The sequence below is a fragment of the Kogia breviceps genome, chromosome 5, assembly GCF_026419965.1.
Source record: "Kogia breviceps isolate mKogBre1 chromosome 5, mKogBre1 haplotype 1, whole genome shotgun sequence".
Taxonomy (NCBI): Eukaryota; Metazoa; Chordata; class Mammalia; order Artiodactyla; family Physeteridae; genus Kogia; species Kogia breviceps.
This window is the reverse complement of record NC_081314.1, coordinates 44,140,588-44,159,434: the sequence shown is the minus strand read 5'-3', so window position 1 is coordinate 44,159,434 and position 18,847 is coordinate 44,140,588. Positions and strand designations below refer to the sequence as shown.

The following is an 18,847-nucleotide window of genomic DNA, read 5'->3' as shown; positions in this document are numbered from 1 at the left end:
GGCTGCACGGGCTCCCAGAAGGGCCGGTGTGGAGAGTGACCTGTGCTCGCACACAGGCCTCTTGGTGGCGGCAGCAGTAACCTTAGCGTCCGACACCCGTCTCTACTGTCCGTGCCAACAGCCTCGGCTCGCGCCCGTTTCTGGAACTCCTTTACACAGTGCCCTTAATCCCCTCTCCTCACGCCCCAGGAAGCGAAGAGGCAAGAAAAAGTCTCTTGTCTCTTCGGTAGCTCCGTGCCCGTTTCTGGAGCTCCTTTAAGCAGTGTGATTAAACCCCTCTCCTCGACCACCAGGAGGCAAAGAGGGAAGAAAAGGTCTCTTGCCTCTTCGGCAGCTCCAGACTTCAACTGGACTCCCTCCCGGCTAGCTGTGGTGCACTAACCCCTTCAGGCTGTTTTCACTCTGCCAACTCCAGACCTTTCCCTGGGATCCGACTCTGGTTTGAGTTTTAAAAGGCCATTTTTTTCCTTTTTTAAAAATTTGTATCAGGTTTTACCTGATTAAGCAAATTAGGCTCAGTCTCAGGTCATTGTAGCTGTATCTACATTTCCGATTTGTAGAGATTTGAAAACCAGACAGTTGCTTTTAATTCCCCAGAGAACAGATCTGCTGCCTAAATTATACTAAAAGATTGATTTGTCCAACAACATTTTCTTTAAGTTGCTTTTTTTATATCAGTGAGAAGATTTTCAACTAAACTGAAATTCAAGAGTTATACGTCCTAGAATTTTTTTTTTTTTTTGTGATATGCGGGCCTCTCACTGTTGTGGCCTCTCCCGCTGCGGAGCACAGGCTCCGGACGCGCAGGCTCAGCGGCCATGGCTCACGGGCCCAGCCGCTCCGCGGCATGTGGGATCTTCCCGGACCGGGGCACGAACCCGTGTTCCCTGCATCGGCAGGCGGATTCTCAACCACTGCGCCACCAGGGAAGCCCCGTCCTAGAATTTTAAGCTTTTATTTATCATGCTTTCAAAAGTTTGCATAAGGAATTCAACAAAGGCCCTCTTTCTGAGTGCACAGGTTAAACCCACGGCATGAATCTCTATTGTTTTTATTGGCCCCTGAATATTAGCACTCAGTTTTTATTTCATATTGTGTGGTCGTAGGTAGCCCTGTTGGTTTCTTTTAGTATGTTTAACTAATATTGTCTGAGGGGCAGATTTATATGCCCTGTCTTATACCAGGAAGGGGGGAGACATAGTGTCTGTCTTACAGTATAATTAGGGAAAAGAGATGTAACCATCTTATAAAGCCCATTTAAACATACCAATTTATGTAAGCTTTCATCTCAATTCTATCAACTTTTATACCTTTAACTTTAGTTTCCATTAGGACCCCATCAATAAGTCTTGGTCTTACAAGGAGTCTTAGATGCTTTTCTTTTTTTTTTTTAATCTCCCAACCATTTAATTTTTGTATAAAAGGCTCTGGGGTCCCCAGTGAAGGGCTGAGCTGAGGGATTCAGGCCCTTTTGTCAATCTTTTAACTTGATTAGTTGGCCTAACTGTCACCCCAAGCAATTGCTGTTCAGGTATCTCAATGTAATTCTGCCCCCCGCCCCCAGCCTTTATATATATAACTGGGGTAAATAAAGCAGACTTGTTTGGGGCCTTTTATGTTGGGGACCAATAGGGGTCCCTTTAACTTACCCAACCTTAGGTAGTGTTGTATCAAAACCTTTTGTTTTAATCCCATTAACATCTGTTTTGTTTATCCCATTTCTTAATAACCATCTAAAGATTTTTATCCTTTTGGGAGGAGTCCCTTTAAAATTTCCACCTTGTTGGGAAGAAGTCTCTAGACTTTCCTCTTGGTTTTCTCTCCCTCCCTCCCCATTAATCAACCTAATTTACATTAGTTAACCTAATGTTTTTATTAGGATTTATAAGACCCACTGAGGGGAAGCAAAGGCCACAAATAAGACTTCCCAAACTGGTTTTTTGTTTGTTTTAAACTAAGGGAGTGGGACTTCCCTGGTGGCACAGTGGTTAAGAATCTGCCTGCCGATGCAGGGGACATGGGTTCAATCCCTGGTCCAGGAAGATCCCACATGCCACGGAGCAACTAAGCCCGTGCACCACAGCTACTGAGCCTGTGCTCTAGAGCCTGTGAGCCACAACTACTGAGGCTGTGTGTTGCAAATACTGAAGCCCATGTGCCTAGAGCCCGTGCTCTGCAACAACAGAACGCACTGCAATGAGAAGCCTGCGCACCTCGACGAAGAGGAGCCCCCGCTCACCACAACTAGAGAAAGCCCACGTGCAGCAATGAAGACCCAATGCAGCCAGAAATTTTTTAAAATTAAATTGAAAAATTAAACTAAAAGGTTTCTTTTGATTAGCCATTTTATATATACATATACCTATACATCTCCACCTTCTGATTTGTTTTTTTTTTATAGGTGCCAATAAACAACTATATAATAAGACCTCTCTAAAAATTTACCAATTTTGAAGTTTCTCCAATTTAAATGATCCATCATCTGGCCATTAACAAGATATATCTTAATAGTGACTCAAACTAGGAAGATGAAAGAGGCATCCCCACAAGAGAGTGCAAAGCCTACACAAGATATAGAAAGTTTACTCCTGGGCATTCCCTGGCAGTCCAGTGGTTGGGACTTGACTCTTTCACGGCAGTGGCCTGGGTTCAATTCCTGGTCAGGGAACTAAGATGCCGCAAGCTATGAGTGCAGCCAAAGGAAAAAGAAAACTTTACTCCCCAAAATAGTCAAAGAAGGTAAAGACCTTTGTTGCACAGGTGGTTAAGATGACAAAGCCCCTGAGAGTTGGTACAGCCAGACAAAATGACTTCTCAGAATCCCAGCCTATTCCACCAACTGTCAAATGTGCACCATATGTGTACTTTCCGGTCATATGGTAGTTCTATTTTTAGTTTTTTAAGGAACCTCCATACTGTTCTCCATAGTGGCTGTATCAGTTTACATTCCCACAAACAATACAAGAGGGTTCCCTTTTCTCCACACTCTCTCCAGCATTTGTTTGTAGATTTTTTGATGATGCCATGCTGACCGGTGTGAGGTGATACTTCATTGTAGTTTTGGTTTGCATTTCTCTAATAATTAGGATGTTGAGCTCTTTTCATGTGTTTGTTGGCCATCTGTATGTCTTCTTTGGAGAAATGTCTATTTAGGTCTTCCCCCCATTTTTTGATTAGGTTGTTTGGGTTTTTTTGATATTGAGCTGCATGAGCTGTTTGTATATTTTGGAGATTAATCCCTTGTCAGTGGCTTCATTTGCAAATATTTTCTCCCATTCTGAGGGTTGTCTTTTCGTTTTGTTTATGGTTTCCTTTGGTGTGCAAAAGCTTTTAGGTTTAATTAGGTCCCATTTATTTATTTTTGTTTTTATTTTCCTTACTCTAGGAGGTGGGTCCAAAAAGATCTTGCTGTAATTTATGTCAAAGATTGTTCTGCCTATGTTTTCCTCTAAGAGTTTTAGAGTGTCTGGCCTTATATTTAGGTCTTTAATCCATTTTGAGTTTATTTTTCTTTATGGTATTAGGGAATATTCTAATTTCATTTTTTTACATGTAGCTGTCCAGTTTTCCCAGCACCACTTATTGAAGAGTCTGTCTTTTCTCCATTGTATATTTTTGCCTCCTTTGTCATAGATTAGGTGACCATAGTTGTGTGGGTTTATCTCTGGGTTTTCTATCCTGTTCCATTGATCTATATTTCTCTTTTTGTGTCAGTACCATACTGTCTTGACTACTGGAGCTTTGTAGTATAGTCTGAAGTCAGGGAGCCTGATTCCTCCAATTCCATTTTTCTTTCTCAAGATTGCTTTGGCTATTCGGGGTCTTTTGTGTTTCCATACAAATTGTAAAATTTTTTTGTTCTAATTCTGTGAAAAATGGCCTTGGTAATTTGATACAGATTGCATTGAATCTGTAGATTGCTTTGGGTAGCATAGTCATTTTCACAATATTGATTCTTCCAATCGAAGAACATGGTATATCTCTCCATCTGTTTGTGTCATCTTTGATTTCTTTCATCATTATCTTAGTTTTCTGCATACAGGTGTTTTGCCTCTTTAGGTAGGTTTATTCCTAGGTATTCTCTTTGTTACAATGGTAAATGGGATTGTTTCCTTTATTTCTTTCTGATCATGAGATTTCTGCGTATTAGTTTTGTATCCTGCAACTTTACCAAATTCATTGATTAGCTCTAGTAGATTTCTGGTGGCATCTTTAGGATTTTCTATGTTTAGTATCATGTCATCTGCAAACAGTGACAGTTTTAATTCTTCTTTTCCAATTTGTATTCCTTTTATTTCTTTTTCTTCTCTGATTGCCATGGCTAGGACTTCCAAAACTATGTTAAATAAAAGTGGTGAGAGTGGACATCCTTGTCTTGTTCCTGATCTTAGAGGAAATGCTTTCAGTTTTTCACCATTGAGAATGATGTTTGCTGTGGGTTTGTCATATATGACCTTTACTATGTTGAGGTAGGTCCCCTCTGTGCCCACTTTCTGGAGAGTTTTTATCATAAATGGGTGTTGAATTTTGTCAAAAGCTTTTTTCTGCACTTATTGAGATGATCATATGGTTTTTATTCTTCAGTTTGTTAATATGGTGTATCACATTGATTGATTTGTGTATACTGAAGAATCCTTGCATCCCTGGGATAAATCCCACTTGATCATGGTGTATGACCTTTTAATGTGTTGTTGGATTCTGTTTGCTAGTATTTTGTTGAGGATTTTTGCGTCTATATTCATCAGTGATATTGGTCTGTAATTTTCTTTTTTTGTGATATCTTTGTCTGGTTTTGGTATCAGGGTGATGGTGGCCTCGTAGAAAGAGCTTGGGAGTGTTCCTCCCTCTACAGTTTTTTGAAGAGTTTGAGAAGGATAGGTGTTAGCTCTTCTCTAAATGTTTGTTAGAATTCGTCTGTGAAGCCATCTGGCCCTGGACTTTTGTTTGCTGGAAGATTTTTAATCACAGTTTCAATTTCATTACTTGTGATTGGTCTGTTCATATTTTCTGTTTCTTCCTGGTTCAGTCTTGGAAGGTTGTACTGTTCTAAGAATGTGTCCATTTCTTCCAGGTTGTCCATTTTTTGGCATATAGTTGCTTGTTGTCTCTTACGATCCTTTGTGTTTCTGCAGTGTCTGTTGTAACTTCTCCTTTTTCATTTCTAATTTTATTGATTTGAGTCCTCTCCCTTTTTTTCTTGATGAGTCTGGCTAAAGGTTTATCAATATTGTTTATCTTCTCAAAGAACCAGCCTTTAGTTTCATTGATCTTTACTGTTGTTTTCTTCATTTCTATTTCACTTATTTCTGCTATGATCTTTATGATGTCTTTCCTTCTACTAATTTTGGGTTTTGTTTGTTCTTCTTTCTCTAGTTGCTTTAGGTGTAAGGTTAGGTTGTTTATTTGAGATTTTTCATGTTTCTTCAGGTGAGATTTTATTGCTATAAACTTCCCTCTTAGAACTGCTTTTGCTGCAGCCCATAGGTTTTGGGTCATAGGTTTTAGTTGTCATTTGTTTCTAGGTATTTTTTGATTTCCTCTTTGATTTCTTCAGTGATCCATTGGTTGTTTAGTATCATACTGTTTAGCCTCCATGTGTTTGTGTTTCTTACAGTTTTTTTCCCCTGTAATTGCCTTCTAATCTCATAGCATTGTGTTCAGAAAAGATGCTTGATATGATTTCAATTTTCTTAAATTTACCAAGGCTTGATTTGTGCCCCAACATGTGATCTATCCTGGAGAATGTTCTGTGTGCACTTGAGAAGAAAGTGTAATCTGCTGTTTTTGGATGGAATGTGCTATAAATATCAATTAAGTCTGGTCTAATGTGTCATTTAAGGCTTGTGTTTCCTTATTGATTTTCTGTCTGGATGATTTGTCCATTGGTATAAGTGGAGTGTTAAAGTCTCCCACTACTTTTGTGTTACTATCAATTTTCCCTTTTATGGCTGTTAGCATTTTGTCTTATGTATTGAGGTTCTCTTATGTTGGGTGCATAAATGTTTACAGTTGCTGTATCTTCTTCTTGGATTGATCCCTTGATCATTATGTTCTCCCTTATCTCTTGTAATAGTCTTTATTTTAAAGTCTATTATCTGATGAGTATTGCTACTCCAGCTTCCTTTTGCTTTCCATTTGCATGGAATATTTTTTTTCCATCCCCTCACTTTTGGTCTGTATTCAAGTTAATGAGTTTCATGCTTTTCTATGTAGGGGAAGATGCAAGAGTCTGGGCTCACTGAAATTATTCCTTCGATATGCATCTTAACTATCTAGAGCCAGTATCCTGTTTTTCTCCGTCCTGAATTCCCCTCAGGGTTGCACTATAGGGGCTTTCTGGCTGCAGTATCCTGTGTTGACTGAAATGGCAGGTGACGTTCTTTGTCCACACCTTCATTCCACTTCCCTCCCATGGGCAACCACTTTGAAAAGGGCTGATGTATATTCTTCTGTCTGTAAGTGCTCTTATAAAAGATATTGTTGGTGTGTGCGCAAGTTTTTATTTAAAACATTTTTGTAAGTGGTATTTTGCCATGCGTTTTGTTGCTTCTGTTTGCACTCCCAGCCTTGAGGATCTCTCTTTGTTGCTATATGTATGGCTAGTTGGCTACCTCTCCCTGCTGCACAGCAACCCCATTTTACCTGCCTGCGCCCAAGGGATGCACACCAGATTGCCTCCCACTTGCCTCCACACAGATGATGCCTCAAGGAACATTCTCCCATGAGTCCCCTGTAACAGCATCCCAGTTTCTCTGGGATGCATACCCAGCAGTAGGTTGTTGGATCCTAAGGTGTGTGCAGTCTTGATTTGACCAAGTCAGCCAGACTGCCTTCCAGCTAGGCTGCACAAGGCTACCTCCCCCCAGCCATGTGGCAGGAAGGGGACTCCTTCCAGGGCAGTCGGCTCTTGTTCAACACTCGGAAGCGAGTTGTCTGCGGATTCATCCATGCTGATGAAGCAAGAGACTTTATGGGGAAGGGGGGCCTTGGTGGAGAGCAGGAGGGAAAGGGAGTCCAGGAGAACTGCTCTGCCACGTGGCTCACAGTCTCAGGTTTTATGGTGATGGGATTAGTTTCCGGGTTGTCTCTGCCCAATTGTTCTGACTCAGGGTCTTTCCTGGTGGCACACGCATTGCTCAGCCAAGATGGATTCCAGCGAGAAGGATTCTGGGAGGTTGGTAGGACATGTGAACTGGCATCTCCTCGCTCCTTTTGACCTTTCCCGAATTCTTCCGGTTTGTGGTGATTTGTTAGTTCTGCGTTCCTTACCAGGACCTCCTGTTGCAAGATAACTCATGCACATGGTTTCTGTGGTGCCTGGCCAGAGTGGGCGGTTTCAGTCAGTTGTTCCCCTATCAGCCATGAACCCCCCAAACCCGGCCAGTGCGTTGGCCCTATGCATTTTCTCATTTATTGCCAATCTAACAGTTGTACAGTGGTCCCTCACTGCTTCTTTAGCTGGCATCTCCCGATTACTCACTTGTGCGCAGGCCTTCAGAGCTCTGTTAGCCCAGGTGAAACATGTGATATGCTTAGAACCACACCCAGCACAGGCCCTAGAGGGTGTCTGTTGTTGTTCTATAAATACAAGTGTCCTTTAAATGATGGTGGACATAATAATGTTGTCCTAATAATAAACATGTATTCTAGTGATTATTTCTGATCTTGAGTGATGTGACTGGTCATGTTGACCTGCTAGTTAGGACTCACATCCACATCTGTCCACCATAAACTTCCCTCCATTTCCGCTGTCCCCACCCTGGTTCATCCACCCCCTCAACGAGCCTCCTGTAGTCTCTGCATTCACTCCGGATCCCTCCTCACTCCAGCGCCACCAGTTCTCCATATGTGGGCTGGAGGGATCTTTAAAAATCTCTCCTTCCTGCTCGTGGCTTCCTGTTTCTCTTAGGAAGAAACTCTTACTGCAGCCTGCAAGGGACGGCCCCTGACCACCCGGCCAGGGCCAGCCTCTTCCGGATCCTGGCTCCTGTCTTTCTGCCCTCCGCCCCCCAGCTGCACCCCAGTGCCTTCAGCCCCATCTTCCTTCCATGTGGAATGTTTGCCAGCCCCCCAACTTCACCCTGACACCCCAAAGTCAATTCCTTCTTAAATGTTCAGAGTTTAGCTCAAATGTCATGTTGCTGATCCCCAGACTAGATCACTTCTCCAGTTATCCTTTCATAGCTCTTAAGTCATCTGTGATCAAATAATCAGCTCTGCAGAGATCTATTTGAAGTTCTCCTCCTGTCACCTGACTGCCCAGAGGGTGGCTGTGACAGGCTGTTCCCTGTCCTCCGGCCCCTAGCCCTGCGCTCCAGAACTCCTGGGGTAGGTGTTGAACTACAAAGGCCTCTTTATCACAGGATAGTTTAATCAAAGGCAGCCAAAGGGAACTCACAGCCCTAAAATGTCCTGAGGAGCATGAGACACTTTGTCCCAGACAGGAGGCCCTGGCTGGTGCTGCTTTGCCCAAGGCCTGAGGCTGCTGCCTTATCTCAGGAGAACCAGCAAAGCTGCCTCAGGGGAACTTGTGACTCAGAGGAAGGGAGCCGTGAGAGGCCTTTGGGGGAGAAAAAAGGGCTGTGTCTTGATAAAGGATAAAGTACAACCAAAGTTATAAAAATCTTATTTTGGACAGAATGTAGAAGCCTTTAAGAGTGCCTAATTAAAACAAAAGAAGGAGATCAAATCGGGAAGGAAAAATTACTCTTCAAAAGGACAGCTCGGGGAAATTCCCTGGTGGTCCAATGGTTAGGACTCCATGCTTCCACTGCAGAGGGCGTGGGTTCCATCCCTGGTCGGGGGGAACTAAGATCCCACAAGCCCCTGTACAGTGCGGCCAAAAATACCAGACAGCTCCATTCAGCTCACAGCCTTGGTTTGGTTAATCCACTTGTTTCTTTCCCTGCAAAGAATAGGTACTGGTACATCACTTTGCCTCCATGTGTTTTCAAAAAAATGTTGAGTCAAATAATATCTTAAGTACTTTATTTAAAATACGCACAGTTATATCAAGAATAAGGCAGATTTTTGTAAATCCTTGTGGGTAGCAAATAAGCGTGCCCGGTTTATTACCGATGGGAAGATTGGTGGTCCTTGAGATTCTTAGTGTACCCTTCCCCGGGGGAATTGCAGCCAATTCCGTGGCTTCAACCACCACCTCTACTGAACGTATTTTTATGACATGCAGCTGCCTCCTGGCTGCATTCCCTGAGCACAAAGAATGTAGCGCCAACCCTGCTGCCCCTCCTCTTCTCATGAATGGCCTCACCACCCACCCCACTCACCCCCAGCTTAGCAGCCTGAGGGGCATCCTGACTCCTGTGTAAGAGGCTGCACTTAGGCCCCTAAGTGGACGGAAGGGCGGACTCCTAGGTCGTGCATGCAGCAGTCCAGAGGGCCCTAGGACTGGCGCAGCAAGCAGTTTAAGCTTTAGACCTGCCGGCTGGCGGAAGTGTTGCCTCCTTTGAGTCTCAGCTGCTGGTGCCCGCGTGGCTTGGGTGAGTGTTCCATGTGTCCCTCTAACTCGGGTGGGGCGATGAGGACACTGAACTTTAGGAGACTTGGAGACAGATGTATGGGGCACCTTGTGCAGCCACTTTCGTGCAGGCCCTATTTATACCCTTTAATGATTCACTGCGAGTTCTAGGCAGGAGAAAACCAATGTAAAAACAAGCTAGATGGAGTCTACATCTCAGCCTTCCCTAGCCTCATCCTTGGGCCAGACCCTGCTTTCCAGCACAGTTCTTTCCCTCCCTGATGTGCATACGTTTTGTTTTCTTTGTTTTTACATTTTATTTTTTTAAATTTAATTTTTATTTCATATTGGGATATAGTTGATTTGCAATGTGGTGTTAGTTGCAAGTGTACAGCAAAGTGATTCAGTTATACATATACATGTATCCATTTTCTTTTTCAGATTCTTTTCCTGTATAGGTTATTACAGAATATTGAGTAGAGTTCCCTGTGCTATACAGTACATCCTTGTTGATATCTATTTTATATACAGTAATGTGTATATGTTAATCCCAAACTCCTAACTTATCCCTCCTCCCCACCTTTCTCCTTTGGTAACCGTAAGTTTGTTTCTGAAGTCTGTGAGTCTGTTTCTGTTTTGTAAATAAGTTCATTTGTATCATCTTTTTAGAGCCCACATATAAGTGATATATAATACTTGTCTTTCTCTGTCTGATTTACTTCATTAGTATGATAATCTCTAGGTCCATCCATGTTGCTGTAGATGGCATTATTTCATTCTTTTTTATGGCTTAGTAATATTCCATTGTTTTTAGGTACCACATCTTCTTTATCCATTCCTCTGTTGATGGACATTTAGGCTGCTTCCATGTCTTGACTATTGTAAATAGAGCTGCAATGAACATTGGGGTGCGTGCATCTTTTTTTTTTTTTTTTTTTTTAAGACTAGTCAAGTGCAGTAGTGAGAAGGGGGGAAAGAGTAGAACAAGGAGTTCGATCTGTAACTGACTGTGAACAATCAATTGAGATAACTCACTACCTTCGGACCAGCCCATCTTTTTGAATTAACAGTTTTCTCTGGATGTATGCCCAGTAGTGGGATTGCTGGGTCATATGGTAGCTCTATTTTTAGTTTTTTAAGGAACCTCCATACTGTTCTCCATAGTGGTTGTACCAATTTACATTCCCACCAACAGTGTAGGAGGGTTCCCATTTTCTCCACACCTTCTCCAGCAGTTACTGTTTGTAGACTTTCTGATGACAGCCATTCTGACCAGTGTAAGGTGATACCTCATTGTAGTTTCTTTTTTTGGCTGCCGCTGTGCAGCTCGTGGGATCTTAGTTCCCAGGCCAGGGATTGAACCCAGGGCCTCTTCAGTGAAAGTGCCGAGTGCTAACCACTGGACCACCAGAGAATTCCCATGTATCCTGCAACTTTACTGAATTTGTTGATGAGCTCTAGTATTTTCTGGTGACATCTTTAGGATTCTCTATGTATAGTGTCATGTCATCTGCACACAGTGACAGTTTTACTTCTTTTCCAACTTGGATTCCTTTTATTTCTTCTTTGATTGCATGGCTAGGACTTCTAAAACTATGTTGAATAAAAGTGGTGAGAGTGGACATCCTTGTCTTGTTCCTGATCTTAGAGGAAATGCTTTCAGCTTTTCACCATGGATAATGATGTTAGCTGTGGGCTTGAACAGGTTTTAATAATGATAAAAAGAGTGAGCATACATTGGACTTTTACCCCGACCCAGGCACAGTCAAAGCTCTATTTGTGCCATGTCTTACTCTCCACAACAGCCTAAGTACTGCATTATGTTAACTGGGGCTCCCACAGACCTTGGGATCAAGTTCCAAGTTGATCCCAAACTTTTTTTTTTTAACAAATAAAGAGGCTTTTGTGACCTTGTGCCAGCCTCCCCAGACAGCCTTTTTTCTAGCTTCGCTGCCTTCCCTGGAACACCAGCCCCTGCACCCCATTCCCACATCTTTGCCTGGGCCCCTTGCTCTAGATAAGCCCCCCTAAACCGAGTGCCCAGCACACGTGCAGCTCTGGCCACATAGATGAGCTGCACTGTGTAGCTGTTGACATATCTGTTTCCACACAGGAAGTAGGTTTATGGTCAAGCTGGGCTGGATGTTCTGTTTCCGTGTATATCTCTGGTGCCTGGCATAATAGGTGGCAAAAAATGAATGAGAAGACAGATTTGTTTGTATGAATTCTGTAATTTGTATGAATTTGTAATTGAAATCAATGTTTCAGCTTACACCAGAGCTTGTTTCAAGATTGAAAATGAGCCCTAAGCAAACTGCTCTCGTACCTGTGCTCTGGGTGCCCCCTGCTCTGTCTCCCAGCAATATCCATATATCCACATGTTTAAATATTCTTTACATAAATAATTGCCACAGAATCCTCACCCTCCATTCTCTGGTTTCCCAGAATTTTTAAAAAATCTGTGATGGGAATAGATGATATCTGGTCTACTTAAAATAAGTAAACCCTGTTTGGTTGTTTTATTCCTGATTCAAGGGAAATTGTTTCCAGAGTCTAACTTAATCAACACTATGTGAAATAACTTCAGCTCCAGGCAGCGGAAGTTTCCTTTCTTCTCTAGAAAACACTCCTTTTACTGAATGGTCACTGTGGTGTTTAAAAAAAAAAAAAAAAAGAAAAAAAAAGGCCAATAACATAAAGTTCTTCTAAACAGTCTAATATGCTTCAATGATATGGGTATATATACCCTAAAACTATGCATTGGAGTCAGTTCAAAGTTTAAAAAGGTTAAACATGCACTCCCCAAGTTTAGAAGTATGCCAGCCTGTGAAAGCTGCAAAGAAAGGGGAGACCATAACATCTGAGGGCTTCCTCTGTGTGGCTAACGCACCCTGCCCCAGACGCGGGCCCTTCACAGAGCCCACCTCCGGCCTCACGTGTGGGTGCCCCCAGCCTGCCCCGGGTCTGGGTGTGGCTGCTTCCATACTGTCCCTTCAGCCTCAGCTGAGGTCTCCTCCTCCCAGATGCCTTCCTTGACCACCTTAAGAAAAGTAGCCACTCTGCCCCACCACTCTCTTTCTTCACTCATCACCACCTGAAAACCCAGTATTTATTACTGGGTGCACCTTTGTCGCTAGATCCCGTGTTCAACTGTGAAAGGCAGGAGGGGGGGCGCTGATGGGGCCCAGCGCCCAGCACAGGGCGTGGAGGGGCACTCCACGGCTGGGGAAGGAAGGAAGGACCCCGCCTCTCAGCCCTGTGTGCTCATGTCTGTTTCTCATCTAGCTGCTTCCACAAAGCCAACCTGTAGCTTCAGGACCACTGTTTCCCCCTCTCAGCCTCCCTCTTTGTGAGTAGCTGTCAAATCAGCCAGCAGAGTGTCGTGATCAGCCCCAAATCTGGGATCTTTTCTCTTTGTAAAAAATCACCGATTTTATTCAGGTACGAATGCTAGAGCTGCCATTTGCATGTCATGTTATTCCCAGAGAGCGAGTGGTTCTTGGATATGAAGGTGTTAACAGAGCTTCCACGAGGCTAAAGTTCTACTTCTGTGTTTCAGATTAATCAAAAGAAGGAATATAAAGTTGATCTGGTGTTTACCACGGAGCTCTACAACCCAGAGGTAAGCTGCCATGGTTTGTGAAGTGTCCTGTTAACAACTTGTATGAATTTTTTTTTAAGTGAGAATCTTAGTATGTAGTGACCTGGAGGTTTGCCTTTTTTTTTTTTTTTTTTTTCCCCTCAAAAACTGAAGACAGCGCTAGGCAGGACCACTTCATGGTCTCAGACAGGGTTCCTTTTACCGCGTCCACACAGCCGTCGTCCCCTCCTTCCTCTGCCGCTGGGAGGGCGTTTCACACCCCCTTTGGACCAGGTGCCCCTCCCTAGCACCTCCGAATCCCCAGAATGACTCACTCTCAAATGCCAGCCTGCTTTCCTCCTGTCAGCTGGTGGCATTTCTCGTTAGCGGGCCGGCAGAGCACGAGGCCACCTCCAGGAGCTTCCATGCACAGAGGCATTCCGCAACTCAAAGCAGCCCATGTGCGCTGCAGGCATCTTCAGCCTCTGCTTCTGACGCAGCGGGCCACGGTCGCCAAGTTTCCTTTCCCCACCACCTCCCCCTTCTCAAGAAGAGAGGAAACAGAGGACTCATACAGAAATTAGAGCCAGATGGACTTCCCGGTGCTTGGCCAGGCTGGGAGGCAGCACCCGGAACCGGAACCGGGGTGGAGGGACCAGCCCAAACCGCTTTGTGTGGCGCTGAGTCAGAGTGGGGGGGATGAGCAGGCAGCATCCGGTGTCCCAGGAAGGCGGAGCTTCGGAGAAGGCATAACCCCTCCGGCTGATGCTTCTGGAAGAAAGCTTACCACTATTCACAAACAAGTTCTGACAAGAAAACGCCAACTTTGCTAATTAACCTAAGAATTAACGTTTTCTTAAAGCATAAGGAAGGTGCTTTTGGTTTCTGTGTTGCAAACGGCAGTGTTAGATTAAAGCAAAAAGGAAAACAATTACTAGATTACTTTGACCAACTGTGCTTCTCTGAAGGGCTAGCTAATTGAAATGCCTCCTTTCGGGAGGTAGGGAGAGTTCTTCCATCTTCTGGCAACTGTTTTGATTCTGTGGAGCTGTTTGGGGGGAAAGGGAAAGAAAAACAAAAGGCGACAATACCTATTGCCTTTTCTCTTCCCTGGAAACAGTTTTGACATCAAAAGAGCCCACGTACCAGCCCCGTCTTCTGCCTTTCGTAAGCCTCTTCCCCAACGCTCCCTTCACCGTTTTCCTATATTGCACCGATAATTAGGATTTTAATGTACCACTTATATTTGCTCTCCTGTAAACCAGCACTCACGGGAGAAGACGTTGCCCATTGGAATGCCTATTTCAGTTTTTTGCATTAGTTCAAGGAGGGGGGGCTTATTTAGCAGATCCAATTTTAAGTACGGTTTGTTTCATTGTGCGCTTTTTCTTTTTGGTTGTTTTAACTGGGACTCCACCCAGTTTAAATGACCGTAAATGTGAAAAGAACTCAATTGCTCAACGAACCATGTTGTAACAGGAGTTCTTAACGAGGGGCCCATGGATGGGTTTTGAGTGCCGCCGTGAACTTCCTCAGATTCTAGGCCCAGTGGATGGTATGAGTGAATGTGCATTTTTCTGGGAAGCGGTTCCAGGGCTTTTATTGTCGGGTTAAGGAATCAGTGACCTAAAAGAGTAGAGAAGCACCGTCCCAGAAATGAGTTGTACCCTTGATGTCTACCTAAAGCATCCAGCTACCCAGCTCCATCTGTCTCTGGATTGGAAAGTAAGTGAGGGAGATCCCAGAACACTCAGTGTGTCTACCTTTAAATATGAGTGCAAGCAGACTTCCCTTGGTCACTCAGGTAGGTGAATCAGTCCCATTTGGGTGATATGTCCCTCCACTTCTTCCAGATTAGACCTCAGAGTAGAGAGAGGGAGTTCTCACAGAGCTGGGGCCCTGGCATCACACAGACACAGCTCAGGTCCTGGCTTACCATTTACTAGCTGTGAGACATGGATTAGCTTCCTCTTTAAACTTCAGTCTTAAACTGTAAAATTGGAATAAGAGGACTGAATTCATCGGGCAGCATGAAGACACTGTCATTTGTGTTGATGGGAATCAGCTTCCTTTTGGTTCAAGTTGGCCAGCTTGAGGGCCAAGTAAGCATTATGTTGGTTGGTCCACAGTAGAGAGGAAAGTACCTCTGTCCTAGCTAGAGGTTTGAGCCGAGTAGCACTCACAGATGTCAGTGGTATTTCTTTGGAAGAGGCCCAGCATTCTTTCATAAGGGCACCATCAGAAAGCAGGAGTTTTTTAAATGACAGCAAAGACTAAAGATTGTTGTGTTTGGCTGTGAGCACAAAAATCATTTTCTGCAAAGCAAATAATACTACATATGGTTGCCAGTGCATACCTGCCATGTACAAGGAACTCCCCAATCTTGTGTGTGTTTTTCATTGGAGTGGGTGGGGAGTGATAAGGAACCATTCTAATTCCAAAATCTTTATTTCAGGAAGGTAAGGAACATCTGGGGAAATGTTCTGCTCGAGTGTTTTTCAGGAATGAGAAACCCAGACCGGCCATTAATATAACGTGTACTCGGCTCATTGAGAAGAAGACAAGACAAGAAGAAGATTATCGGCTCTACAAGTACATGAAGCAATTTAAAAACCTCTTGGATGTAGTCAGCATACCTGGTATGAACCAATATCTGGAATTTCTATATTCAGGAATGCATGTCATTACTACATCTTAAAAAGAATGATCATGGAAGCAACCTAAATGTCCATTGACAGATGAATAGATAAAGAAGATGTGGCACATATACAATGGAATATTACTCAGCCATAAAAAGAAACGAAATTGAGTTATTTGTAGTGAGGTGGATGGACCTAGAGTCTGTCATACAGAGTAAAGTAAGTCAGAAAGAGAAAAACTATGCTAACACATATATATGGAATCTCAAAAAAAAAAAAAAAAAGGGTTCTGAAGAACCTAGGGGCAGGACAGGAATAAAGATGCAGAGGTAGAGAATGGACTTGAGGACATGGGGAAGGGGGAAGGGTAAGCTGGGATGAAGTGAGAGAGTGGCATGGACATATACACACTACCAAATGTAAAATAGCTAGTGGGAAGCAGCCGCATAGCACAGGGAGATCAGCTCGGTGCTTTGTGACCACCTAGAGGGGTGGGATAGGAGGGTGGGAGGGAGACTCAAGAGGGAAGAGATATGGGGATGTATGTATATGCATATGGCTGATTCACTTTGTTGTACAATAGAAAGTAACACAGTATTGTGAAGCAGTTTTACTCCCATAAAGATCTATTTTTTAAAAAATGATCATCTAAAACTTTATCCCCCAAATGGCACTTTAATTCAACTACAGAATGTGGTACACCTGATTATTTGAACAAAATTCAGAAGTATCCTTTTCCTGTTTTCCCCCTCGAGTACAATATAGTGACTCCATTGAAAACTATCTGTGCCCCTTTAATCTGCCCGCTTCTCGTCCCAGACACAGGGCAGGGCAAGAGCCAGACTCCAGGGAGAAGAGGTGGAGGTCTTTGCAACAGGACCCACACGTAGGGGTGCAGTTTTCAGGGTTGAGTCCAGAAGCTGAGGAGAAAAATTCTAGAGGTTTCTGATGGTGGCTTTGGAAACGTTGGGTGACGGGACCCCATCCAAGGCCTCTGTCGTGTGCATCACGGCCTTCTGCACCAGGGCCAGGCGTGCTGTCTCAGGGCCTTGCGGGGAGGCTGCAGTGGAATCTCATTTTAGGTCCAGAGCTAATGGGCAGTGGTGCCGTCTCTTATAAGAAATGAGCCCTGCCTCTGAAGTGACTCAGCTGAAGTGAAGCAGAGCCCATTTGCGCTGGCACGCAGCAGGGTATGTGGACAGCAGCTGACACTCGGCACTTACCGGCAAATCCAATCTCCAAAACCACATGAGTCATCTCTGGACTTGCACTTGCACTGGGGTATTAAGCTTGACATCTGACCACCACAGCGCTCCCTGTCCCACTGTCTCTCTCTGTTCCCTCATCTGCCCGGAGACTGTGACAGACCAGTGTCAGCGTGGAGGACCTGTGGTCCCCATTTCTGGCTGCATCTGTGTCCCATCCATTACTGAGACTAAGTGTTCTGAAAAGCCCGGAGGTGGGATACTGCTCCTTGCGTTTCTCAAATTCAGAAGCTTGGCTCACTCGCATTATAGTTCTCTGACAACTTGGATTAAATCCTGTTCCAAAGAATTATGAAGAAAATTCAGAATCTTACATTGTAGTAGCATTTGTTTATATTTAACTGCCTGAAATAAATGTGCCAATGACTAATACTTAAAATCTACGGTTATTTAGGGATTGGTCCCCTCATTAGCATTAGTTGGGGATATAGGGTTTTATATATTCTTCTTAAAACACAAATTTTAGAAATCGTATTGGACCCTTCCTTTGAAAGGGTCTCAGTCCTTTTGCCACAGGATCTCTAGATTTTGGACAATTTTTAATAATGCACGTTAACTGGATCATGTTCAGTTAAGTCCTATATGCCCACAAGGATCATTCTATATAACAGTCTAACTTATTGTGGCTGCTAGGAAGCTTCGAAAAAGTTTTTGCTTAATATAGGGCATGTTTTCATCAACAAAATCTACAAGTTCTCTTGTCACTTTAAATTCAGCAGAGATGTTTAATGGTGCTTATAGCCTGTATATCTAAAATTATCTACTTAAAACTGAAAAGGTTTGGTTTTAGGTAAGTTGAATGAATCAAAACCTATGTTGGAGCAGCCAGTTCAGATCTCAGCAGATCCCATTCAGTATTTAATCAATCCAGGGTATTTGACGGTTGAGCAGTTTTCTCTACAACTGCTAAGTGAGAAGATCTAATCCATTTTAGGATATCCTTGCTCTGCACTGTTTTTCCCCTAAAAAAAGTAGTTGTCTGGTTTTTAGGAAGAGTAAAAATTTCTCCTCTTCTAATGAATTCATAAACTTCCTACAGATGAGCCCAAGCATATGACATACAAAAGAAAAAGGCTGGGGACCTGGGAATAACCAAAGTCCTAAGTGACTCTGTAGCAGTGCTACTGCCATTTATAACTTTCAGTTGTCCTCATTATTCATAGTATTTTGTATAACTAATTTTTCTTCTATGGTAATTTGTTTTGATCTCACAAATTAAACTCCTAGTGGCACTGTAAGACAAAGGAAGTCTGTCACTCTCTCGCTTCCACACACAGGACAGGAATTCAAGGCTTAGCTCAAATCTCATCTCTGTGAAGCGTCCCCAACCTCTTCAGCCCAAAGAGACCTCCCCCTTCCCTGTGTCCCCTCAGCTCTCTGATCCTCCCTTTTTCTTAAGGAAGGTGTCAGCTGCATTTCCACACTGTCAAGTGGAGGGTAGGGCCTCTCTTTGCATCTCTCACAGCACCCAAGCAATCAATGAATGCCTTTTGAATCGACTACCACTATAAACCAGCCAAGTCTAGTTCTACCAATACAGAGCAGAATTTATGCAAAAGATTATTTTACTAAGAAGGATTCATTTCCTAATAAGCTGTTCGTATTCCTCACATATTATACTATTATTGGGCTTTAATATACACTATCTCTTTCAAACTGCATAAATGATGGTCCATGAATAGCTCATAAATTACTTGCTAAAATTTGAGTTCCTAAAAGTCACAAGAGGTAATTTATTAGTCATTGTATCCCTACCTAGAGCAGTATCTGATATTAAGTAGATTTTTAATAAATGTCTACTGAATTAAAAAGATTGCAGTTCCAAAAACAACGCCACAGGAAAAACCCACTTGATTTCTTCATGTGGTCAACAAAGTGACAGATG

The 18,847-nt window shown here is 43.3% G+C and overlaps 1 protein-coding gene across 1 annotated transcript in view; it reads left to right on the top strand.

Annotated features, from left to right (window-relative positions):
• The window catches only part of RARRES1 (retinoic acid receptor responder 1), a 47,829-nt gene that overhangs the window by 19,962 nt on the left and 9,020 nt on the right, over positions 1-18,847 (top strand). Inside the window, exons 2-3 of the mRNA XM_059065538.2 lie at positions 13,038-13,100; positions 15,514-15,697. Coding sequence (XP_058921521.1) covers positions 13,038-13,100; positions 15,514-15,697 — 247 coding nt within the window. The remainder of the gene's footprint in view (positions 1-13,037; positions 13,101-15,513; positions 15,698-18,847) is intronic.